Genomic DNA, 21,026 nt, shown 5'->3' on the forward strand with positions numbered 1-21,026 from the left:
GCAGTGTTATGGTGAGGCAATAGGGGGTGCTGTGGTGGTGTGCTATGCTAATGTGCATGGTGCAGTGTTATGGTGAGGCAATAGGGGGCGCTGTGGTGGGGTGCTATGCTGATGTGCATGGTGTAGGGTTATGTTGGAGCGATAGGGGGCACTGTGGTGGGGTGCTATGCTGATGTGCATGGTGCAGTGTTATGGTGAGGCAATAGGGGGCGCTGTGGTGGGGTGCTATGCTGATGTGCATGGTGCAGTGTTATGTTGGAGTGATAGGGGGCGCTGTGGTGGGGTGCTATGCTGATGTGCATGGTGCAGTGTTATGGTGAGGCAATAGGGGGCGCTGTGGTGGGGTGCTATGCTGATGTGCATGGTGCAGGGTTATGGTGAAGCAATAGGGGACGCTGTGGTGGGGTACTATGCTGATGTGCATGGTGCAGTGTTATGGTGAAGCAATAGGGGGTGCTGTGGTGGGGTGCTATGCTGATGTGCATGGTGGAGTGTTATGTTGGAGTGGTAGGGGGTGCTGTGGTGGGGTGCTATGCTGATGTGCATGGTGCAGTGTTTTGTTGCAGTAGATATGGGGTGCTGTGGTGGGGTACTATGATGCAGTGTTACAGTGGAGCCATAGGGGGTGCTGTGGTGGGGTGCTATGCTGATGTGCATGGTGCAGTGTTATGTTGGAGTGATAGGGGGTGCTGTGGTGGGGTGCTATGCTAATGTGCATGGTGCAGTGTTATGGTGAAGCAATAGGGGGCACTGTGGTGAGGTGCTAGGCTGATGTGCATGGTGCAGTGTTATGTTGGAGTGATAGGGGGTGCTGTGGTGGGGTGCTATGCTAATGTGCATGGTGCAGTGTTATGGTGAAGCAATAGGGGGCACTGTGGTGGGGTGCTATGCTGATGTGCATGGTGCAGTGTTATGTTGCAGTAGATATGGGGTGCTGTGGTGGGGTACTATGATGCAGTGTTACAGTGGAGCCATAGGGGGCGCTGTGGTGGGGTGCTATGCTGATGTGCTATGGTGCAGTGTTATGTTGCAGTAGATATGGGGTGCTGTGGTGGGGTACTATGATGCAGTGTTACAGTGGAGCCATAGGGGGCGCTGTGGTAGGGTGCTATGCCAATGTGCTATGATGAATGATAACGAGCCACACCTTGTCTCTGCAGCAACAGACCTGGATTCTATCACAGCTGCAGGTGATGTACAGCGTTGGATACGGCATCTCTCTGGCTGCCCTGATAGTGGCGCTGTGCATCCTCACACAGCTTAGGTACATCTTTTATCATGTCTGTGCCAGTGACTGTGTGTTGTGCTGTATCTCTCTGTCTGTGGTCTGCGCTGCGTAATCCACTTACTTCAAGCAACCTTTCCCTAAGATGTCACTTTTCATGGACCAGTACATCATGTCACATAGGGTCAGCTTAAAAGTTCTAATGGTACTTACACTTATGGGATAAAAGTTGGCCTAAAAAATCTCACACACATAATAAAGGCTGAGTTTCCCCCATGATGTGATGGAATGGGAGATTTGCAGCATGAATGTGCAGGTGATAAATCTGGCTATCATGCCAATATGGACCAAAATCTCTAAAGAATGCCATGAGGAATTAAGGCAGTTCTGATGGCAAAAAGGGGTCAAACTCTGTACTGGCAAGACGTACCTAATAAAGTGGGCAGCAGAATATACAGTATCAGTTTTCCTGTCATGTTTCTTTTGGTTCATGTATTAGCATACCTTTTAGTAATCATGAGCCCCCACAATGCCAAATGCTGCAACAATAACCTCAAAGTAGCAAATGTAGCCACCATGACCAACTAATAATAAGTGCGGCAACCGTTACCTCAGAAACATGAAATGCAGCAGCCATTACCTCTGCCATATAAAATGCAGAAAACCTTACCTCAGACACATGGAATGCAGCAAACATTGCCTCTGACGCATGAAATGCAGAAAGCTTTACCTCCAAAACATGTGAAATGCAGCTAACATTAGTTCCCGCATGTGAAATGCATCTATGTTACACCACATATATGAAATGTAGAAAATGTTACCTATTAAATATGACATAATACATGTATTAAACATTCCCCCCACATATGAAACACAACACACACGTACTGTAGACACACACACATTCCTCTGCTGCCGTGCCTCTTCTCTGTGCAACTTTGGGGCTGGGCTGTGCAGGCTTGGCTGATGTTGGAATGCTGCACTGGAACCAAGCAGATGCGGCTGAAGCCGCAGCAGGGGAAAGGTTTGGCTTCTACTTTCCACTCTATGGCCAGCCTTCCCTGCACTGTGCGCCGCCCACCAAGATCACGGCCCTGCAGCGCCATGACACCGAGGACACAGTTAGAGGCACGTTGATGGACATTTTTGGGGGGACAGAGTTGGAGCACAATAGCAATAGATCGGAGGCACAAGCAGGGCCGAGGCAGAGGCGAGAGAGGCTCCAGCCTCAGGGCGCAGTGTAGGAGGGGGGCGCACAACTCACTCAGCTATCATTCCCCTATTGTGTTTGAAGCAAAGAGAAATAAGGAAAGAGGATACATGGCAGTGACTGATAACTAGAGATGAAGGTGTTGGGGGCCCTGGGGCGCCTCTTAGTATAATAGCAATCAGTGTGTGACGGCTGGGGTAGGAGGGATGGAGGGGCGCACTTTGGTGTCTCAGCATTTAGTGCTGGAGGACCTTGTCCCGGCTCTGGGCACAAGGCTCAGATCTTTGCTCCTAGCCTAGCGGTGCACCTGACTATAGCTTGTTAAATGATTGGATGGCATACGATTCAAGGTATCTCAGAAAACAGAACAAAATAGATGCAAATGTAGGCTAACGCCATGTACAGTATACTTACATTCCATGCACTGTGCCTGTTCACTACCATCAATGATCTCCACTTCATGTGTGTGGCCACTTAACGACACATTTGGCCTTCGTGTATAATGAAGCAGTGTTGTTGAATTTAACCAACTCCATTTTTCCCTGTTCATTTATGATTATCTTATAAGCAATAGGCAGAAAACCCATAGCATACAAGCATTTACCAGCAGACCTCCATCAAAGTACTGCAGCTATGCGGCTACGCAGCTTCAGTAAAGTCATCATCCGCTACGACGGTGCGGCTTGCTCCAGAATTAGGCGATCACCTCCAGTCCTTGATGTTAGCTGTTAGCGGATAATTGTACGCCGCTGTTTTTACGAGAGCTGTGTAAGTGCAATACTTCACTGGATGTCTGTTCATAAATGCTTTAAAGCTCTTGAGATTTTCACACAGCGCAATTTAATATAGATGTACCAAATGGAGTAGTTTAAATTCTACGCTTTGTCAGGCTCTGTTCCCACTAGAGCACAGAGCGGACATTTTTTAGCCGCTCTCCGCTCATCGAATGAATGGTTTCTATTTTATGAATAGGAGCCGTTTACTTGTCACGCTGTAAGGGATCCATTGAAGTAAGCGGCCCCACTTATGTGCGATAATCCGGGGCAGGAAGATGCATTCAACCATGTAGCCTATGGAGGTAACGCATCTGCCCCGGGCTGCAGCCAGACCATTGGAGCAGACGTTACACTGTCCCGCTGATCCGGTGCAAGTGGGAACTGAGCTGACTTTCCTGGTTCACAGATAAATCTCAAAAGTGGAGAGAAAAGAGCGCTCCATAGTGTAACACTGCTTTAATAAAACCAAATTGCGCAAATTAAAATACACTTACTAGATGTAAGATGCAAATAGACATGTAATGAGGCTTATAGCCTTAAAATCCTTCGTCGGTGAGAACTCCCTTTAGACTGCCGTGGCCATCGGGGTTGAGTGGATCCGGTGGAAACGGACCCTGGATTCCCCACCAAGGATTAAAAGTCTGCTGGTGGTGTTATTACGCGTTTCGGCGTTCCACGCCTTCACAGATAAATCTGCACATTTCCAGTACTGTCCTGTCAGTTATGCATCCGTTTTCTATCAGTTTTCCCTGACTGGGCCAGAAATGTACACATTTTATGTGTAATGACACCCATAGAAACATATGCAAAACTGATGCCAACTGTCAAAAACTGACAGGACTGGGCACCTTTTTATGTGTAAACCAAGCCTTAATGGACAACTGAAGTGTGAGGTATATGGAGGCTGCCATATTTACTTTCTTTTAAACAATGCCAGTTGCCTGGCGGCCCTGCTGATTTATTTGGCTGTACAAGTGTGTGAATCACACCAGGAACAAGCATGCAGCTAATCTTGTCAGATCTGATAATGTCAGAAACACCTGGGGCTTGATTCACAAAGCGGTGCTAACCTACTTAGCACGTCTAAAGTCTTTAGACATGCTAACCAGGGTGCTAAGTAGGTTAGCACCGGATTTCCCAATTGAGAAAACCGGTGCTAACCTACTTAGCACCCTGGTTAGCATGTCTAAAGACTTTAGACGTGCTAAGTAGGTTAGCACCGCTTTGTGAATCAAGCCCCTGATCTGCTGCGTGCTTGTTCAGGGGCTATGGCTAAAAGTATTAGAGGCAGAGGAACCGCAGGACTGCCAGGCAACTGATATTGCTTAAAACGAAATAAATATGCCTCCATATACCTCTCACTTCAGTTGCCCTTTAATGTGGAGGCCTCAACTGAGGGTTCCAACAAACAAACAAGGTAGCTGTGCTCATCCTACACAGACTGTATATAGAGAAAAGGGAGGTGCAAAGGAATGTGGCCTAATCAAATGCAAAAATCAGTATTAACCCTTGTACTTTTTAGGAGTAGGAGGATAGATACAATTGTTTATCTCATCAGTTTATTTTCACTTTAAAGACCCATCTGTTCACCATCGCTTCATAGCTCCACCCCCCTCCCTTGATCTTACAACCCACCCCTCCTTATGTGTCTCTCTACCACACCCTTTTGACTGTAAAGGCCCATACACACGCCTGATTTTTTTAAACGATGGGCCGTTTGGACGTCTTGTCGTTCAGTCGTCCGGACGTCAAATCAGGCGTGTGTACAGTCCGTCGTTCAGCTGATAAGACTGGTCTTGAGCGATCAGATGGCGTCAATATTTTATTTGGAAATAAAGGTGCATTTTTTCCGTTTTGCGTCCATCGCTATTTACAAGCTTATAATTTAAAAAATGTTCGTAGTATACCCCCTTCAAATGCATATTTAAAAAGTTCAGACCCTTAGGTAACTATTTGTCTTTTTTTTTATTGTTATTTTTTTTTTCATTAAACATTTTATTTGGGTAATATTTTGGTGTGGGAAATAAACAGTTAATTTTTAATGTTATTATAAGTGTAAATTGTAATGTAAAAAATATGTAGATGTAGTTTTACTATTTGGCCACAAGATGGCCACCTTGAGTTTTTTTTTTTCCTCCTTGTGTTTCTTGCTAACTGGAAGCACAAGGGGTCGAGGAAAGTTTAACGTGCAGAAAGACTGAAGCCTCTTGTAAGAGCGCTTCGGTTTTTCTGCTGGGGACACGGATCGGTGAACCATGCGCGGCACCGCAGCAGAGCAGCCGCCCGGACGTGAGCTTCACGTCCAGGCGGCAGAAATGGTTAATGGGCACTGTTCGCCGGGCCACAGAGTCACTCGGGCCCCATACAGCAGTCCCCCCTGTGATGCCCTGAAGGCGGTCCTGCATTATTTAATGCTATGGTGTCAGTCAGTGTGTAATGTTGTAATGTCTCTTCTATCCATTGAACAGCTCTTTGTAATATATAAAGCGCATAATAATCCTATACAATAAAACCCAACTGTCCCTGCGTCATCCACTTTCCTTGTCTGTCCGTCCGAACCTTTTTTTGTACTGTGCATGTGCGCAGTGCAGAAAGCCGTTGGGACGGGAGGTGAGGCCAGGGAGCAGGGCAGCCGTGTGTGTGTGCGCGGCGGGCAGGCGGAAGTACAGCAGGCGTTTGGGCGGCGGGATGGTGGCAGGCGCGCGGGGGGCGGGATGGTGGCAGGCGCGCGGGCGGCGGGCACGCGCAGTAAAATCACTACCTAGAGCCTGTTTTTAAACGGGCTTAGGTAGCCTAGTAATGATAATAATACGTCCTCCTCATTATCCATGGGTTTGGTGCTGTATTACCATGTGGGCGGCAGGAAGTGGTGATATTAGGTCATTAGCTTGTGCCGGTTCTGGTGGTAAATAGCTGCTGAGCATCTCTTTGCATTGCAGGCGCCTGCGTTGCACCCGAAACCTCATCCACTGCAACCTGTTTGTGTCGTTCATCCTGCGGGCGGTGTCCCTCCTGTCACGAAATGCTCTGTCCACCCCTCAGCAGACCAAGTTCCAGGGAGAAGAGGACCTGAACGCACTTCTCAGAGAAAGGGTGAGACCTGCGGGGGGCGGGGCGAGAGAGGGGCGGTACCCAGCCAGACCTCCAGCACTATCTGTATGGGGAGGAGGACCCACCACTTTTTGCTTGGTTACCTTTTCCGATTTAAAGCCGACCTGAACTCAGAACTTCCTCTCTGCTCTAAAAGATAAGCAGCAGCATAATAACCTATAAAGAAAAACATTTATTTGCTACAGCTAATACAAATCCTGCAATACATTTTCAGTGTGTCCACTTCCTGCTTTCATGGACGCAAACATATTAACATCCTTTTGTTAATCACAGATTAGCTTTTCAGCCGAGACAGTCAGTTGACAGTGGGCGAGAGATCAAATTACACTTGTGATTAGTCACAGATGAGGGGAAATTAGACAGGCTAAACTCTCTAAATACATACAGGGTGCAATTCTCTGTGTTTTCCTTCTGTCCCCTGCTAGAGTTCAGGTCTACTCTAAAGAGGCCATGTAGTGACAAATAGTAGGATGCAGTAAATTATTCAGGATAGTCACTTTTATGGTCCTTTTCCTGGTTTCAGCATCAGAAACACTTCTTACATCTATATATTGCTACATATTGGTATTTACCCCCGTCCTCCCAGTGATATTTAGCCCAGGCTGATTAGCTATCCGGAGTTCTCACCCCCAGAGCATTCTGGGAGACAAGGTATATTTTGTTCTGGCTTTGGAACTCTCAGTAACCAAACATTCCGCAGAGATCACCTGACTGGGCTAAAGAGGTCGCCACCTGTGATCAATTTCAGAATGTAAATCAGGGAGAGGAAACATTTTACAATGGGCAAGCACAGACTATACCATTTATACAGTACATGAATGTTGTACAAAAAGAAGTCATTTTAAAGGGATACTGTAGGGGGATGGGGGGGAAATGAGTTGAACTTACCCGGGGCTTCTAACGGTCCCCCGCAGACATCCTGTGTTGGCTGCACACACCCTCTGGCCGCGCCTCTGATTCACTTCTGGAATTTCAGACTTTAAAGTCTGAAAACCACTGCGCCTGCGTTGCCGTGTCCTCGATCCCGCTGATGTCATCAAGAGCGCACAGCGCAGGCCCAGTATGGTCTGTGCTTGAGTAGTACACTCCTGGTGACATCAGCGGGATCGAGGACACGGCAACGCAGGCGCAGTGGTTTTCTGATTTTAAAGTCAGAAATTCCAGAAGTGAACCGGAGGCGGGGCCGGAGCATCGGTGAGTGGCTGCGCCAACACAGGATGTCTGCGGGGGACCATTAGAAGCCCCAGGTAAGTTCAGCTCATTTTCCCCCGACCCCCCTACAGTGTCCCTTTAATTATTATGTTCTTTTCACTACATCTGTAAAGCTGCTGTATTTATGTAGAGATTCGAGATACCTGTGGAGGAAAAAAAATCTATATATAATGAATATATATTGCGAAGCCTTTTCAGAAATCAAAAGTTTGACAGTAAACTTTGTTTTTTAATAAAGAGACTCTGTACCAAAATTTTCATCCTTATTTCTTCTATCCTATAAGTTCCTATACCTGTTCTAATGTGCTCTGGCTTACTGCAGCCTTTCCTACTTGCACAGTGGCTGTGTTATCTCTGTTATATGATCTAATCTTCTCTCCTTGGCTCTGTCGGGCTCAGGCAGTCTGGCTGGAATGTGCTGTGCTGCTTGTGATTGGATAGAAGCTATACACACCCTCTCCAGGCCCCCTGCATACTCTGTATGACTCACACACTGACCTACTCTCAGCCTATCACTTGCTATGTTTTTTGTTTGTAAACACTGCCTAAAACTGGCAATTACAAGCCAGGATTGCAGCAGGGAGTGGCAGAAACAGCACAGAGGGGCCCAGGAGAACATAATGAAATAGAACGGTATGCTTTTTATTGTAAGAATTTTACAGTACAGGTTCTCTTTAACATATTTGTATCCTCAAATAGGGATGGTCGGAAATGTTGATTTCCGATTCTGCAGAAATTCCAATTTCCGCCAATGCCGATTACCGATTTCGCTGATTTCCGATTGGTTGAGTTCGGATTTCCGAGTAGTGGTTTTGTGGGTCTTTTGTTGCATTCTCTGATTGGCCAAATACTTCGGAGTTGACTCTCCATTCTCTGATTGGTCCAATGCTTCCGAGTTCTGGGATTGGACTAAAATTAGCGAGTTGTGGTAATGCGATATTTGTACAGAAATCCGATTTGCGATCGGTTTCCGATTTCCAAGTTGTGGTTTTTGTTTTTTGTCATTTTTTGCATTCTCTGATTGGCCAAATACTTTCGAGTTGTTTCTGCCTTCGCTGAATGGTCCGTTGATTTCTGCAGAAATCCGATTTCCGAGTTCCGATCAGAAATTCTGAGATATCAATTTCAAATATATCAGATATCAAATGGTTGCCTATGGCTGCTTTCACAGTGGTACGTTAGAGGCGCACGTTACAGCAGCCAGTAACGCAGCCCACCGCACAGTAATGAAAAATCAATGGGCTGTTCACAGTGCCCACGTTGCGTTACAGTGTAATGCTGGACGTTCTGGGTAGTGCAGCATGCTGTGCGTTATATGCGGCTTTAGCCGCGTTAAACTGCTTGTCCATGAGCAGTAATTAGCCACATGGCTAATTAATATTCACTGCACTGCTGACGTGCAGTGTTTTCTTCCTGGAGCGGCCGCTTTGTGCGCTGATTGGCTGCCGGGACCACGTGATGCGGAGTGGAACACTCCGCATCACGTGGTCCCGCCAGCCAATCAGCGCCATGGAGACGCAGTGCGCGCAAAGAGCTGCTCACTCTGGCATCCTCCTTGAACACCACCAGGCGTTGCGTTAGGGGCACGTTATGCGACCTATAACATCCCCTAAGATGCAACGTCCTGGTGGGAAAGAGGCCTAAATGTTCCATCCAAACCCTTACCCAGGCATGCAGACTTGGTGGTAAGTATAGAGAGATGAGTACCCTGTGGTCACCTTTTGTTTTGCTCTCTATTTTTTTCTTCTAATTATTATGGGCTGTTATGTCACTGAGGGATGCCCAGTATTTCCCAGCCAGAGTCATTTATTTATTTATTTTAAGTATTTATATAGCACCGACATATTACGCAGCGCTGTACAGAGGTTATTGTCTTGTCACTAACTGTCCCTCAGAGGGGCTCACACTCTAATCCCTGCCATAGTCATATATCTATGTATGTATTGTGTAGTGCACGTATCGTAGTCCAGGGCCAATTTAGGGGGAAGCCAATTAACTTATCTGTATGTTTTTGGAATGTGGGAGGAAACCGGAGTGCCCGGAGGAAACCCACGCATACATGGGGAGAGCATACAAGCTCCTTGCAGATGTTGACCTGGCTGGGATTCGAACCCGGGACGCAGCACTGCAAGATGAGAGCGCTAACCACTACGCCACCGTGCTGCCCTATATATGGCATATGATGTTTGAAAATTAAAGTTGTGGCAAAGAGTTATTTATTTTTAAGTGACGTTTTTTGTATGAGCTCCCAATTATATTTCTTTCAGACCCTTCTTCAGACTAGTCCATGCAGGAAAAGGTGGGCAGCGTGCATGGTGTTCCACCAACCTCTTGTACCACACCAGACATGCCTTTTCCCACCTCTGTACTCCCCCAAAAGGAGGTCAGGGTAGAAGTAGAATATTGTGCTGGAATCTGCAAGCCCCCTTAATAAGAAATTCCTTGAAGGTGTGTATGATGACCTGCAGATCTCATAGACTATGAATGCATTTTGCAGGAACAGATCTTTTGCAGGAACGGATCTTTTGCAGATACTGATCTGTTGAATGTGTACAGCATCTTCAGGCTCATACACACATCAGACCATAGTCTTTTGAAAATGAAAGATCACAGACCAATGTTACCCCCTTCCGTGTAGTTTGAGAGCCATACTCTACACAGTCTATTCTATGGAGCTGAACTCCCCATCAGATAAAATCTTTGCAAGATGCTGCACACACAGATGCTGTACAGACACAAAAGATCAGTATCTGCAAAAGATCTGTTCCTGCCAAAGATCCGTTCCTGCAAAATGCATTCATAGTCTATGAGATCTGCAGATCATCATACACACCTTGTTTAACAGACATTCATCTGCAGATCAGATCCACCAGGATGGATTTTCAGATCTGCAGATGATTGTCTGATCTGCAGATGAATGTCAGTTAAACGAGGTGTGTATGATGATCTGCAGATCTCATAGACTATGAATGCAATTTGCAGGAACGGATCTTTGGCAGGAACAGATCTTTTGCAGGTACTGATCTTTTGTGTCTGTACAGCATCTGTGTGTGCAGCATCTTGCAAAGATTTCTGTCTGATGGGGAGTTCAGCTCCATAGAATAGACTGTGTAGGTATGACTCTCATACTACATGGAAGGGGGTAAGATTTCTGTCTGATGGGGAGTGCAGCTCCATAGAATAGACTGTGTAGGTGTGGCTCTCATACTACATAGAAGGGGGTAAAATTGGTCTGTGATCTTTCATTTTCAAAAGACTATGGTCTGATGTGTGTATGTGGCCTTTGTGTGCAGCATCTTGAAAAGATTTTTATCTGTGAATGGGGTAAAATTGGTCTGATAGAATGGGGTAAAATTGGTCTGATATCTTTCATTTATCTTTCAAGTGTGTATGTAGCATAAGTGTGCTCAGGCCATGTTCACAGCGGTTGCAGCATAACACAACTTTCTGCACTGCAACAAATCACCTATGTAACACTAACAGTGTGGCTGGGGTGGTTAAATGGCATGCGGCATTCCAACGCACATTACCGCAAAAATGTGCACGTTAACAGTGACGGTGGAGAATACTTGTAATTGACTGTATGTTTCACTGCATGCGACGCAACGTGCGGATAACATGAGGCAACTTTCCCGTTCCTTTGCGTTCTTGATTTTACGTTTCCAGTGGTGTATTGCAACACAAAGGCCGCATTATAACACAGAACGTTGCACTGCAATGCGGTGCATAACAGTGTGCGGCCGGCATCCCATCGCACTGCATGCAGTGCTTTACTACAAAATGTATGCGACGAAATACGCAGCTAACGTGCGGCGAGACTTTCCCGTTCCACTGCGTTGCGTTCCTGCTTTCAAAGGGAACGCATCACCCACTGAGAACATTGCCTTACCCATTCCTTCAAAGGGTTAAAAGGAAACAAAATGCATAGGGGTTGATTCACTAAGACAAGTAGCATGCCTTATCAGAGTTAACGTGCCTTATCAGAGTAGCATGCCTTATCAGAGTTAACATGCCTTATCAGAGTAGCATAGCGAGCACTACAAACGTATGCCTGGTAATTGGCAATGATGAGAGCTCCACTCGTCCTGCCCTGAGCCCCTGCGGGTCCAATCACTTTAATGCTGGATACACACCATGAGTTTCCGCGTCGCACGTGGCCGTCGATACGCGTCGATTCGATTATTTCCGAACATTTCCGAATGAATTTCGATGATTTTTAGGTCGAATGCCATGTAAAGTATGGCAAATCGACCTAACGATCCATCGAAGCTTGAATCGGACATGTCGGAAATAATCGAATCGACGCGTATCGACGGCCGCATCGAACGCGGAAACGCATGGTGTGTATCCAGCATTAAGGACATTATCCCAGCACTTTGATTGGCCCAATAGGCTGCCTGTCACTTGACATGCACACTTGACCTGTAACATGTAGTGTATCAAGCTCAATAAACTACAAACGCAAGCTTGTAGCCTCTGGAGTGCCTTTTCTACAATTCTGGAATACTTTGTTTGGCAGGAGTGGTGTACCTGCAGGAAAAGAGCGCTGGCAACTGTTACCTGTAATAAGACAGCAGTTTTCTGAGTACCAAGGAGATTATTGAGTTCCCTGTGGAACGTTTGTTAACTGAGAGTTACTACTTCCTTTATAGAGGAGCTGAACTCTTACACAGGACAGAAGGAGAACATAGAGAAATGCATGCTGTATGTATTTAGAGAGTTTAGCCTAATTCACCCTAATCTGTGACTGATCACAAGTTGTAATTTGATCTCTCAGCTGTGCCAGCTGGCTGCCTTGGCAGAGCAGCTAATTTGTAAACAGAGGATGTTAACCCCATGTCTGCTTCCATGAAAGCAGGAAGTAGACACGGCAGATTTATTGCAGGATTTGTACCAACCGTAACAAAGAAATGTTTTTCTTTAAAGGTTATTATGCTGTTGCTAATCTTTTAGAGCAGAGAGGAAGTTCTGGGTTCAGGTCTGCTGTAATGTTATCTGTACAGTGTAAAGACACGATGGCGCCCCCTGCAGTGCTGTCTGTCCCCTCACAGTCTCTCCTCTCTCAGTAGACCTTGGTCTGGTGTCGTATTGCTCAGACGATTACACAATACTGTGTAGCTGCCAATTATTACTGGCTTCTGGTGGAGGGGCTCTATCTGCACAACCTGCTGGTGGTCTTGTCCTTCTCTGAAGAGGCAGCTCTGCCGCGGTACATGGCGCTCGGCTGGGGTGAGTTCCTCTTCCGTTTTTTGTTGCAATCTGATTGTATCGTGTGTGGCCAGCGAAGTAATGACCCCGTATATGTTATACGTGAGATCTCTCTGATAATATTTGAACCTCTTTGTGTGTCTTCCAGGAGCTCCACTGCTGTTTGTCATTCCATGGGTGGTTGTGCGACATCTGTATGAGAATACACAGTGAGTGTAGCACACAGTGTGTCAGTGACTACATTGCCCATTCCTCCCAGTACTGACCAGACACCACAGTGTCCCTCTCACTACTGACCTGTGACCACAGTGCACCTCCCAGGACTGACCTGTGACCACAGTGCACCTCCCAGTACTGACCTGTGACCACAGTGCCCTCCCAGTACTGACCAGACACCACAGTGTCCCTCCCAGTACTGACCTGTGACCTCAGTGCCCCTCCCAGTACTAACCAGTGACCCCAGTGCTCCTGCAAACATCTAATTGACTTCTTACTAGTGATGATCGTGATCAGCAGAATTACGATTTCGCTAAATTTAGCGTAAATTTTCGCAATTACGCCTATACATAATTATGATTTGCAAACTAAATTGATTTCGTAGTCATTCGTAATTTCGCATAAAAATTAGCGTAAATTTTGCAAAAGTTAGCGTAATTTTGTGCCGAATTTGGAGGTTAATAGCAAAGTCCCCATACATGGTATTGACACCAAAATTGCTACCAATGTTAAAGGGAATAGTGGGTACAAGGGGAAAAAAGAATTTTCCAAAAAGACCTTATAGTTTTTGTCCCTCCCAGTACTGACCTGTGACCACAGTGCACCTCCCAGTACTGACCTGTGACCACAGTGTCCCTCCCAGTACTGACCTTTGATCACAGTGCACCTCCCAGTACTGACCTGTGACCACAGTGCTCCTCCCAGTACTGACCTGTGACCACAGTGCCCCTCCCAGTACTGACCTGTGATCACAGTGTCCCTCCCAGTACTGACCTGTGAACCCAATGCCCCTCCCAGTACTGACCTGTGACCCCAGTGCCCCTCCCAGTACTGACCTGTGACCCCAGTCTTCCTCCCAGTACTAGCCAGTGACCTGAGTGTATTGGGTGTCAGCTCTAAGCCACTTTAGAATCCTCCTCTTATGTTGTAGGTGTTGGGAGAGGAATGATAATCGCTCCTATTGGTGGATCATCAGATCTCCCATCCTATTCGCTGTGCTGGTAAGTGTCTAAGTGTTACCCAGAAGCCATAGTGAATTAAAAATATGGAATTATTCTATCAACTACTAAAAAAGGGTGTTCCACATTATTAAGCAGACCACCATTTTCAAGCAATATGAGAAAGAAAAATGTTTTCTCTGCTGCCGAAAAGCGTGAAATAGTTAAATGACTTGGACAAGGTATAAAAACCATGAAAAAGCATGATCATCGTACTGTTAAAAGATTTGTGGCTGACTCACACCACACACAAGTTTGTGCAGATAAAAGCAAAACGAGGAAGTGTTCTGCCACACAAATACATCAGATTAAGAGAACAGCTGCTAAAATGCCATTACAAAGCAGCAAAAAGATACTTGCAGCTGCTGGTGCCCCCAGAGTCCTGCAAACATCTAATTGACTTCTTACTAGTGATGATCGTGATCAGCAGAATTACGATTTCGCTAAATTTAGCGTAAATTTTCACAATTACGCCTATACATAATTATGATTTGCAAACTAAATTGATTTCGTAGTCATTTGTAATTTCGCATAAAAATTTGCGTAAATTTTGCAAAAGTTAGCGTAATTTTGTGCCGAATTTGGAGGTTAATAGCAAAGTCCCCATACATGGTATTGACACCAAAATTGCTACCAATGTTAAAGGGAATAGTGGGTACAAGGGGGGGAAAAGAATTTTCCAAAAAGACCTTATAGTTTTTGAGAAAATCAATTTTAAAAATGCAAAGAAAAAAAATTATTTTTAAACTTTGAAAAATGACAGTTTTAAAACCATTCTTCTTTGCATTTTTAAAATTGATTTTCTCAAAAACTAAAATGTCTTTTTGAAAAATTGTTTTTCTGCCTTGTACCTAATATTCTCTTTAACATATGTAGCAATTTTGGTAGCAATAGCATGTCTGGGGGCATTGCTATGAACCGCTAAAGTCAGCACAAACTATCGCGAAATTGCACGAAAATGACGCAAAAAATTACGCGAAATTATTAAATACTACTATTACGTTGGAAATCAATTACGATTTTACCTGAAATTTCGCATTACGATTATGATGCGTAAATGCGACTTTCGATGCGAAATTTCGCACATGCAAAATTTCGGCCCACCACTGCTTCTTACATCAATCTCTAAAAACGACCATAAATGCTCAATAATGTTGAGGTTTGGGGATTGTGGTGGCCAGATGAGATGCTCAACTTCATTAGAATGTTCCTCGTGCCATTCTTTAACAATTCTAGCTGTATGGATTGGGGCATTATCATCTTGAAAGATGGCATTCCCCTCCGGAAACAGTTCTTGAACCATAGGATGAACTTGGTCGCCCAAAATTCCTAAATAGTCTCGGCTGTTAATTCTTCCATGAAGGGAAATCATTGGCCCGGCAGATTTCCAAGAAATAGCACCCCAGATCATCACCTTCCCCCGCCATGTTTTACGGTTGGGAGAAGGCAGTCTGGATGAAATGCTTCTTTCAGCTGTCTCCAAACGTACACTCGGCCGGAGGTCAGACATAAGGTAAACGATGATTCGTCAGAGAAAATCACGTTTTTCCACTGCTGGAGGGACCAATTCTGGTGGTTTCTACACCACTCTAAACACTTTGAAACATTTGCCTTTGAGAGCAGAGGTTTTCTAATTGCAGTTCTTCCGTGGAATCCAGATTTGTGCAGCTCCCAACGAACAGTTTTTGTGGAAACTGAGTTCTGTAGATGTTCATTCAGCTCTGCAGTAATTTTAGGAGCCGTGGTCTTGCGAGCTTTTCTAACAATTCGATTTAGAGTCCGACGGTCTCTCTCAGACAACTTCGACTTTTGGCCACAACTGTGCTTTGCTGAGGACGTTTTTCCTTCTCTTTCAAAGGCAGTCATTACTTTTGAGACAGTACCTCTTGAAATGCCAAGCATTCGGGTAGTTTCTGTTACAGTAGTGCCTGCCATACCAGCGCCAACAATTTGGCCTCTTTGAAAGTCTGAGAGATCTGCCATTTTTAGAAATTATAACCAACTTTGGTTTAAATACCTGTAAAAAAACAATTATTTTAATTAAACATATCAAATAACAAAAATAACAAACAAAAAACATTTAACATATGTCAAGTTTTGATTGCTTAAAACATGTTCAAAGATTATGAAGCCAAAATGTTAGGTGCTTCCATTATTTTGTCCAACCCCTGTATATATACTGTATATCTCCTGCACATGTAGACATGCTATATATAGTGTCTGTACACCTCTTATATGCTGCATGCATCCTAGAAGAACACAAATGATCCTAAAACCCCAGCCTGGATCTAAACAAGAAAATATCCTATGCTGTTAGGGCTGTGTGTATGTTCAGCCATCCCCTGGGTTATATCAGATCCTCCAGAGAATGGCTGAAAGGTCAGTGAGTTATTGGTAGTGTGCAGCCCCCGCAGTGAAGGCTTCACATCTGTAGCTCCAGGCCGGGTTGTGCGGATCTCCAGTGATTTCCAAGCTGGGGTAAGCTATGACAAGATGGATGTGTTTGGTGAGGACCTGTCCCGGTGGTTAGATGGGAAGCGGGGACACTGGAGTAATAAATACTTCCAGCCAATCCTGTCCTCCCGTGCTGCGTTCTGATTGGCTGGGCAGGTAGATAGTAGCAGAGTCTCAGCAAGGATCAGGCGAGGAGGATGTGGCGTTTGGCTCATGTTGTAGGACGGCGGAGCCGGAGCATGAGGACGCTAATGTCATTATAAGGGAAAACCAGACTGGAGGGGAGAGAGAGAAAAAAATCAATACATTATTTTCCTTCCATCTGCCACACGTGCTTCATCATACAGAAAACCTCCTCCAGTCCCCATCCAGGGTGTGACTGCGGCTGTATGTGCACCGCATGCGAATCATGTATGTCACATACGTGTGCGGCTGTGTGTCATGTTCCAACAGGCAGGATGTACACGGCCCGCATGTAATAAAAGGGCGCTTGGAAATTTGGGTGCCCAGGTAAGATAATAGTAAAATATCGGCAAACTTACCAATAATCTATTAAGGTGTAAAGAAGGATCATAAAGTATCGGTATTAAATCCCTCCTCCCCCCTGTATGCCTAACCTTTTGCAAACCCCCCCCCCCCCCCCCCCCCCCCAACAGCCACTTAAAGAGAAACTCCGACCAAGAATTGAACTTCATCCAAATCAGTAGCTGATACCCCCTTTTACATGAGAAATCTATTCCTTTTCACAAACAGACCACCAGGGGGCGCTGTATGACTGATATTGTGGTGAAACCCCTCCCACAAGAAGCTCTGAGTACCGAGGTACTTCTTTCTGGCAGTTTCCAATCTGTGAACCTTGCTGCATTGTGGGAAATAGCTGTTTACAGCTGTTTCCAACTACCAAAACAGCAAGCAGCAGCTACATCACTTGCCAGCAGTAAAAATATCACTATGTGAATGTAAATCAGGGAGAGGAAAGATTTTACAATGGGCAAACACTGACTAAATCATTTATACATCATTATTGTAAAAATGAAACACTTTTTTTATTACATTATTTTCACTGGAGTTCCTCTTTAAAGAGACTCTGTAATCAAAGAAAGTTCTCCTGGGGGGTTCTCACCTCAGCAGGGGGAAGCCTCTGGATCCTATCGAGGCTTCCCCTGTCCTCCTGTGTCCCACAGTGGTCTCGCTGTAGCCCACGGAATGCACATCCGAGAATTTGTCAGGCTGTGCAATATTTACCTTACCCTGTTCCAGGTGGGGGCGCTGTTGTGGCTCTCGGCTCAGAAATAGGCAAAAATAGCCGATCTCAGTCAGGTCCGCTCTACTGCGCAGACGCAGCATGGTGGCGTAGTGCTTAGCGCTCTCGCCTTGCAGCGCTGGGCCCCCTGTTTGAATCCCAGCCAGGTCAACATCTGCAAGGAGTTTGTATCTTCTCCCTGTGTCGGTGTGGGTTTCCTCTGGTCACTCCGGTTTCCTCACTCATCCCAAAAACATACAGATAAGTTAATTGGCTTCCCGCTAAAATTGGCCCTAGACTATGATACATACACTGCACGATACATACATAGACATATGACTATGGTAGGATTAGATTGTGAGCTCCTCTGAGGACAGCTAGTGATAAGACTATATACTCTGTACAGCGCTGCATAACATGTCAGCGCTATATAAATACTTAAATAAATATTTGAGAGCCGCACCTGCGCTGGATCCAGGAAGGTAAATATTTACCTGCCCGCTGTTCAGTGGGCTGCGGCGAGACCACCGTGGGACGGAGGAGGAAGGGGGGAAGCCTCAATAGGATCCAGAGACTTCCCCCTCCCGAGGTGAGTACCCCCCGGGAAGGAGTACATTTAATAAAATGTACTCCTTCAGTAGAGATGGGCCAAACCTCCGATTTTAGGTTCGCGAACCAGGTTCGCGAACTTTCGCGTAACGTTCGGTTCGCGTTAAAGTTCGCGAACCGCAATAGACTTCAATGGGGATGCGAACTTTGAAAAAAAAAATAATTATGCTGGCCACAAAACTGATGGAAAAGATGTTTCAAGGGGTCTAACACCTGGAGGGGGGCATGGCGGAGTGGGATACATGCCAAAAGTCCCGGGGAAAAATCTGGATTTGACGCAAAGCAGCGTTTTAAGGGCAGAAATCACATTGAATGCTAAATGACAGGCCTAAAGTGCTTTAAAACATCTTGCATGTGTATACATCAATCAGGTAGTGTAATTAAGGTACTGCTTCACACTGACACAACAAACTGTTCACTGAACACAACAGGTATGCAGTGGTGGGTTCACTGAACAGGTATGCAGTGGTGGGTTCACAGCACAGGTATGCAGTGGTGGGTTCACAGAACAGGTATGCAGTGGTGGGTTCACAGCACAGGTATGCAGTGGCAGGTTCACTGAACAGGTATGCAGTGATGGGTTCACAGCACAGGTATGCAGTGGCAGGTTCACTGAACAGGTATGCAGTGATGGGTTCACAGCACAGGTATGCAGTGGTGGGTTCACAGAACAGGTATGCAGTTGTGGGTTCACAGCACAGGTATGCAGTGGCAGGTTCACTGAACAGGTATGCAGTGATGGGTTCACAGAACAGGTATGCAGTGGCAGGTTCACTGAACAGGTATGCAGTGGTGGGTTCACAGTACAGGTATGCAGTGGTGGGTTCACAGAACAGGTATGCAGCCAGCCAGGAACAAGTTAAGCCTAACTAATCTTTCCCTGAGAGACAGTCTGCAGCAGCTCGCCCTACTCTCACTAACGCAGGCAGCACACGAGTGACCGTAATGGCCGCCGCTGCCTGCCTTATATAAGGGGGGGTGGGGCTCCAGGGGCTAGTGTAGCCTAATTGGCTACACTGGGCCTGCTGACTGTGATGTAGAGGGTCAAAGTTGACCCTCAAGGTGCATTATGGGGCGAACCGAACTTCCGCAAAGGTTCGCCAGCGGGACGCGAACGCGAACCACCGAAGTTCGCGTGGAACCGTTCGCCGGCGAACCGTTCGGCCCATCTCTATCCTTCAGGCACTGCTGTAGGAACCTGTTGAAATAGCAGCGTTGAGAGGTAATTTGAGCTCCCACTACGTATCAGGCACCGCACGCACCTAAATTTCCTCTCAATACCGTTATTTCAATGGGCGCCTACAGTGGTGCACAAACGTTCCCCGCCAGCGGGAACCCACATTGCCTGCTACCGTACGTGGGATATATGGGAGCCCATACAATACATTACTCCAATCTGTGGAACCAATATCTAGCTGATCCGATCATAAAGATTGAATCTGGCAGATATTGATGTTGCAACATGGCCACCTCATCAATCGTTTCAATGATCGTCGAAGTGAAATCGGTCTAGAGAATTGATTGGGCATGCCGGAAAATCTCAGTCACAAGGGCTTGATATGGTGTGTGGTGGTAATATCAATCAGTTGCCCGATCGGCGATGTTGTTCCCCCCCCCCCCCCCCCCCCCCTTCAGTGATTGTGAGGTATCCCCCGCAACGTGTGACCATGGTGAGTGTTGAGGGCTCACCTGTCATGCTAGTGCAAATCCTCACCTTTTAAGATCTTATTCAATTGTCCCCAAAATGCCTGTACCATGTGACACCGGCGCATGTACTGGCATCACGGCCCTGTCACACCGGAGAGCGTTTTTCAGGTCATTTTTGTTTTGTAAAAAAAAACGCTTCCATTGACTTGCATTAAAATTGTGGTAAAATCGCTGCAAAATAGCCGCGATTGCAGCAATTTTGCAGCGATTTTACCACGATTTTAATGTAAGCTGTTTTTTTTTTTTGTTTTTTTTTTTTAAACGAAAACGACACGAAAAACGGAGAACCGCAGAAATCTGTTGGAAATCTGTCTGCAGTGTGTGGGCAGGCAATAGATCCCTCTCTGATCAGATTTGATTAGAGAGGGATCTCTCTGATGGTCAGTCTGGTGGTAGATTGACAGGTGTATGGCCACCTTTAAAGGACAACTGTAGCAAGAAGGATATGGAGGCTGCCATATTTATTTCCTTTTAAGCAATACCAGTTGCCTGGCTGCCCTGCTGATCCTCTGCCTCTAATACTTTAAGCCATAGCCCCTGAACAAGCATGCAGCAGATCAGGTGTTTCTGACATTATTGTCAGATCTGACAAGATTAGAGACATGCTTGTTTCTGGTGTGATTCAGACACTACTGCAGCCAAATACATCAGCAGGGCTGCCAGGCAACTGGCATTGTTTAAAAAAAAACAAAAAAAAAATACCTCATTACAGTTGTCCTTTAATCATTACTGTGTCACATGTGTCCCTCCTGACCAGGGCTGTGTACTTGGTACAAAAATCATCTGACTACTCAGTTTATGAAATCACCGACTCCAGCAAACCAAAATTGTTCCTCAACTCCGACTCCACAGCCCTGCTCCTGACCCCACATATTCCTCTTTCTGTGTCGTCAGGTGAACTTCATCATCTTCCTGCGCATACTGCATATTTTGGTGCTGAAACTACGAGCCAATCAGATGAGGACAAGTGACCGGAAATACAGGTATGCCAGACGCTGGTCACATGACCCCTCCCGCTTCACCTGTATTTGTGCTCATGTCATGTGGTCGCTGTTGT

General features: G+C 45.9%; 2 protein-coding genes across 20 annotated transcripts in view; one reads left to right on the top strand and one right to left on the bottom strand.

Moving 5' to 3' along the window:
* The window catches only part of GIPR (gastric inhibitory polypeptide receptor), a 309,157-nt gene that overhangs the window by 276,050 nt on the left and 12,081 nt on the right, over window positions 1–21,026 (top strand). For 18 of the 19 annotated variants that reach the window (XM_068250112.1, XM_068250105.1, XM_068250107.1 and 15 more), the window contains 6 exons: window positions 1,161–1,264; window positions 6,151–6,304; window positions 12,604–12,763; window positions 12,891–12,951; window positions 13,890–13,959; window positions 20,864–20,952. In XM_068250112.1, the coding sequence (XP_068106213.1) occupies window positions 1,161–1,264; window positions 6,151–6,304; window positions 12,604–12,763; window positions 12,891–12,951; window positions 13,890–13,959; window positions 20,864–20,952 (638 nt within the window). The remainder of the gene's footprint in view (window positions 1–1,160; window positions 1,265–6,150; window positions 6,305–12,603; window positions 12,764–12,890; window positions 12,952–13,889; window positions 13,960–20,863; window positions 20,953–21,026) is intronic. The other variant, XM_068250120.1, reaches the window with a different exon arrangement.
* Window positions 1–21,026, bottom strand: part of GPR4 (G protein-coupled receptor 4) — a 228,422-nt gene that overhangs the window by 205,364 nt on the left and 2,032 nt on the right. The window lies entirely within an intron of this gene.

Source organism: Hyperolius riggenbachi, chromosome 8, assembly GCF_040937935.1.
Source record: "Hyperolius riggenbachi isolate aHypRig1 chromosome 8, aHypRig1.pri, whole genome shotgun sequence".
Taxonomy (NCBI): Eukaryota; Metazoa; Chordata; class Amphibia; order Anura; family Hyperoliidae; genus Hyperolius; species Hyperolius riggenbachi.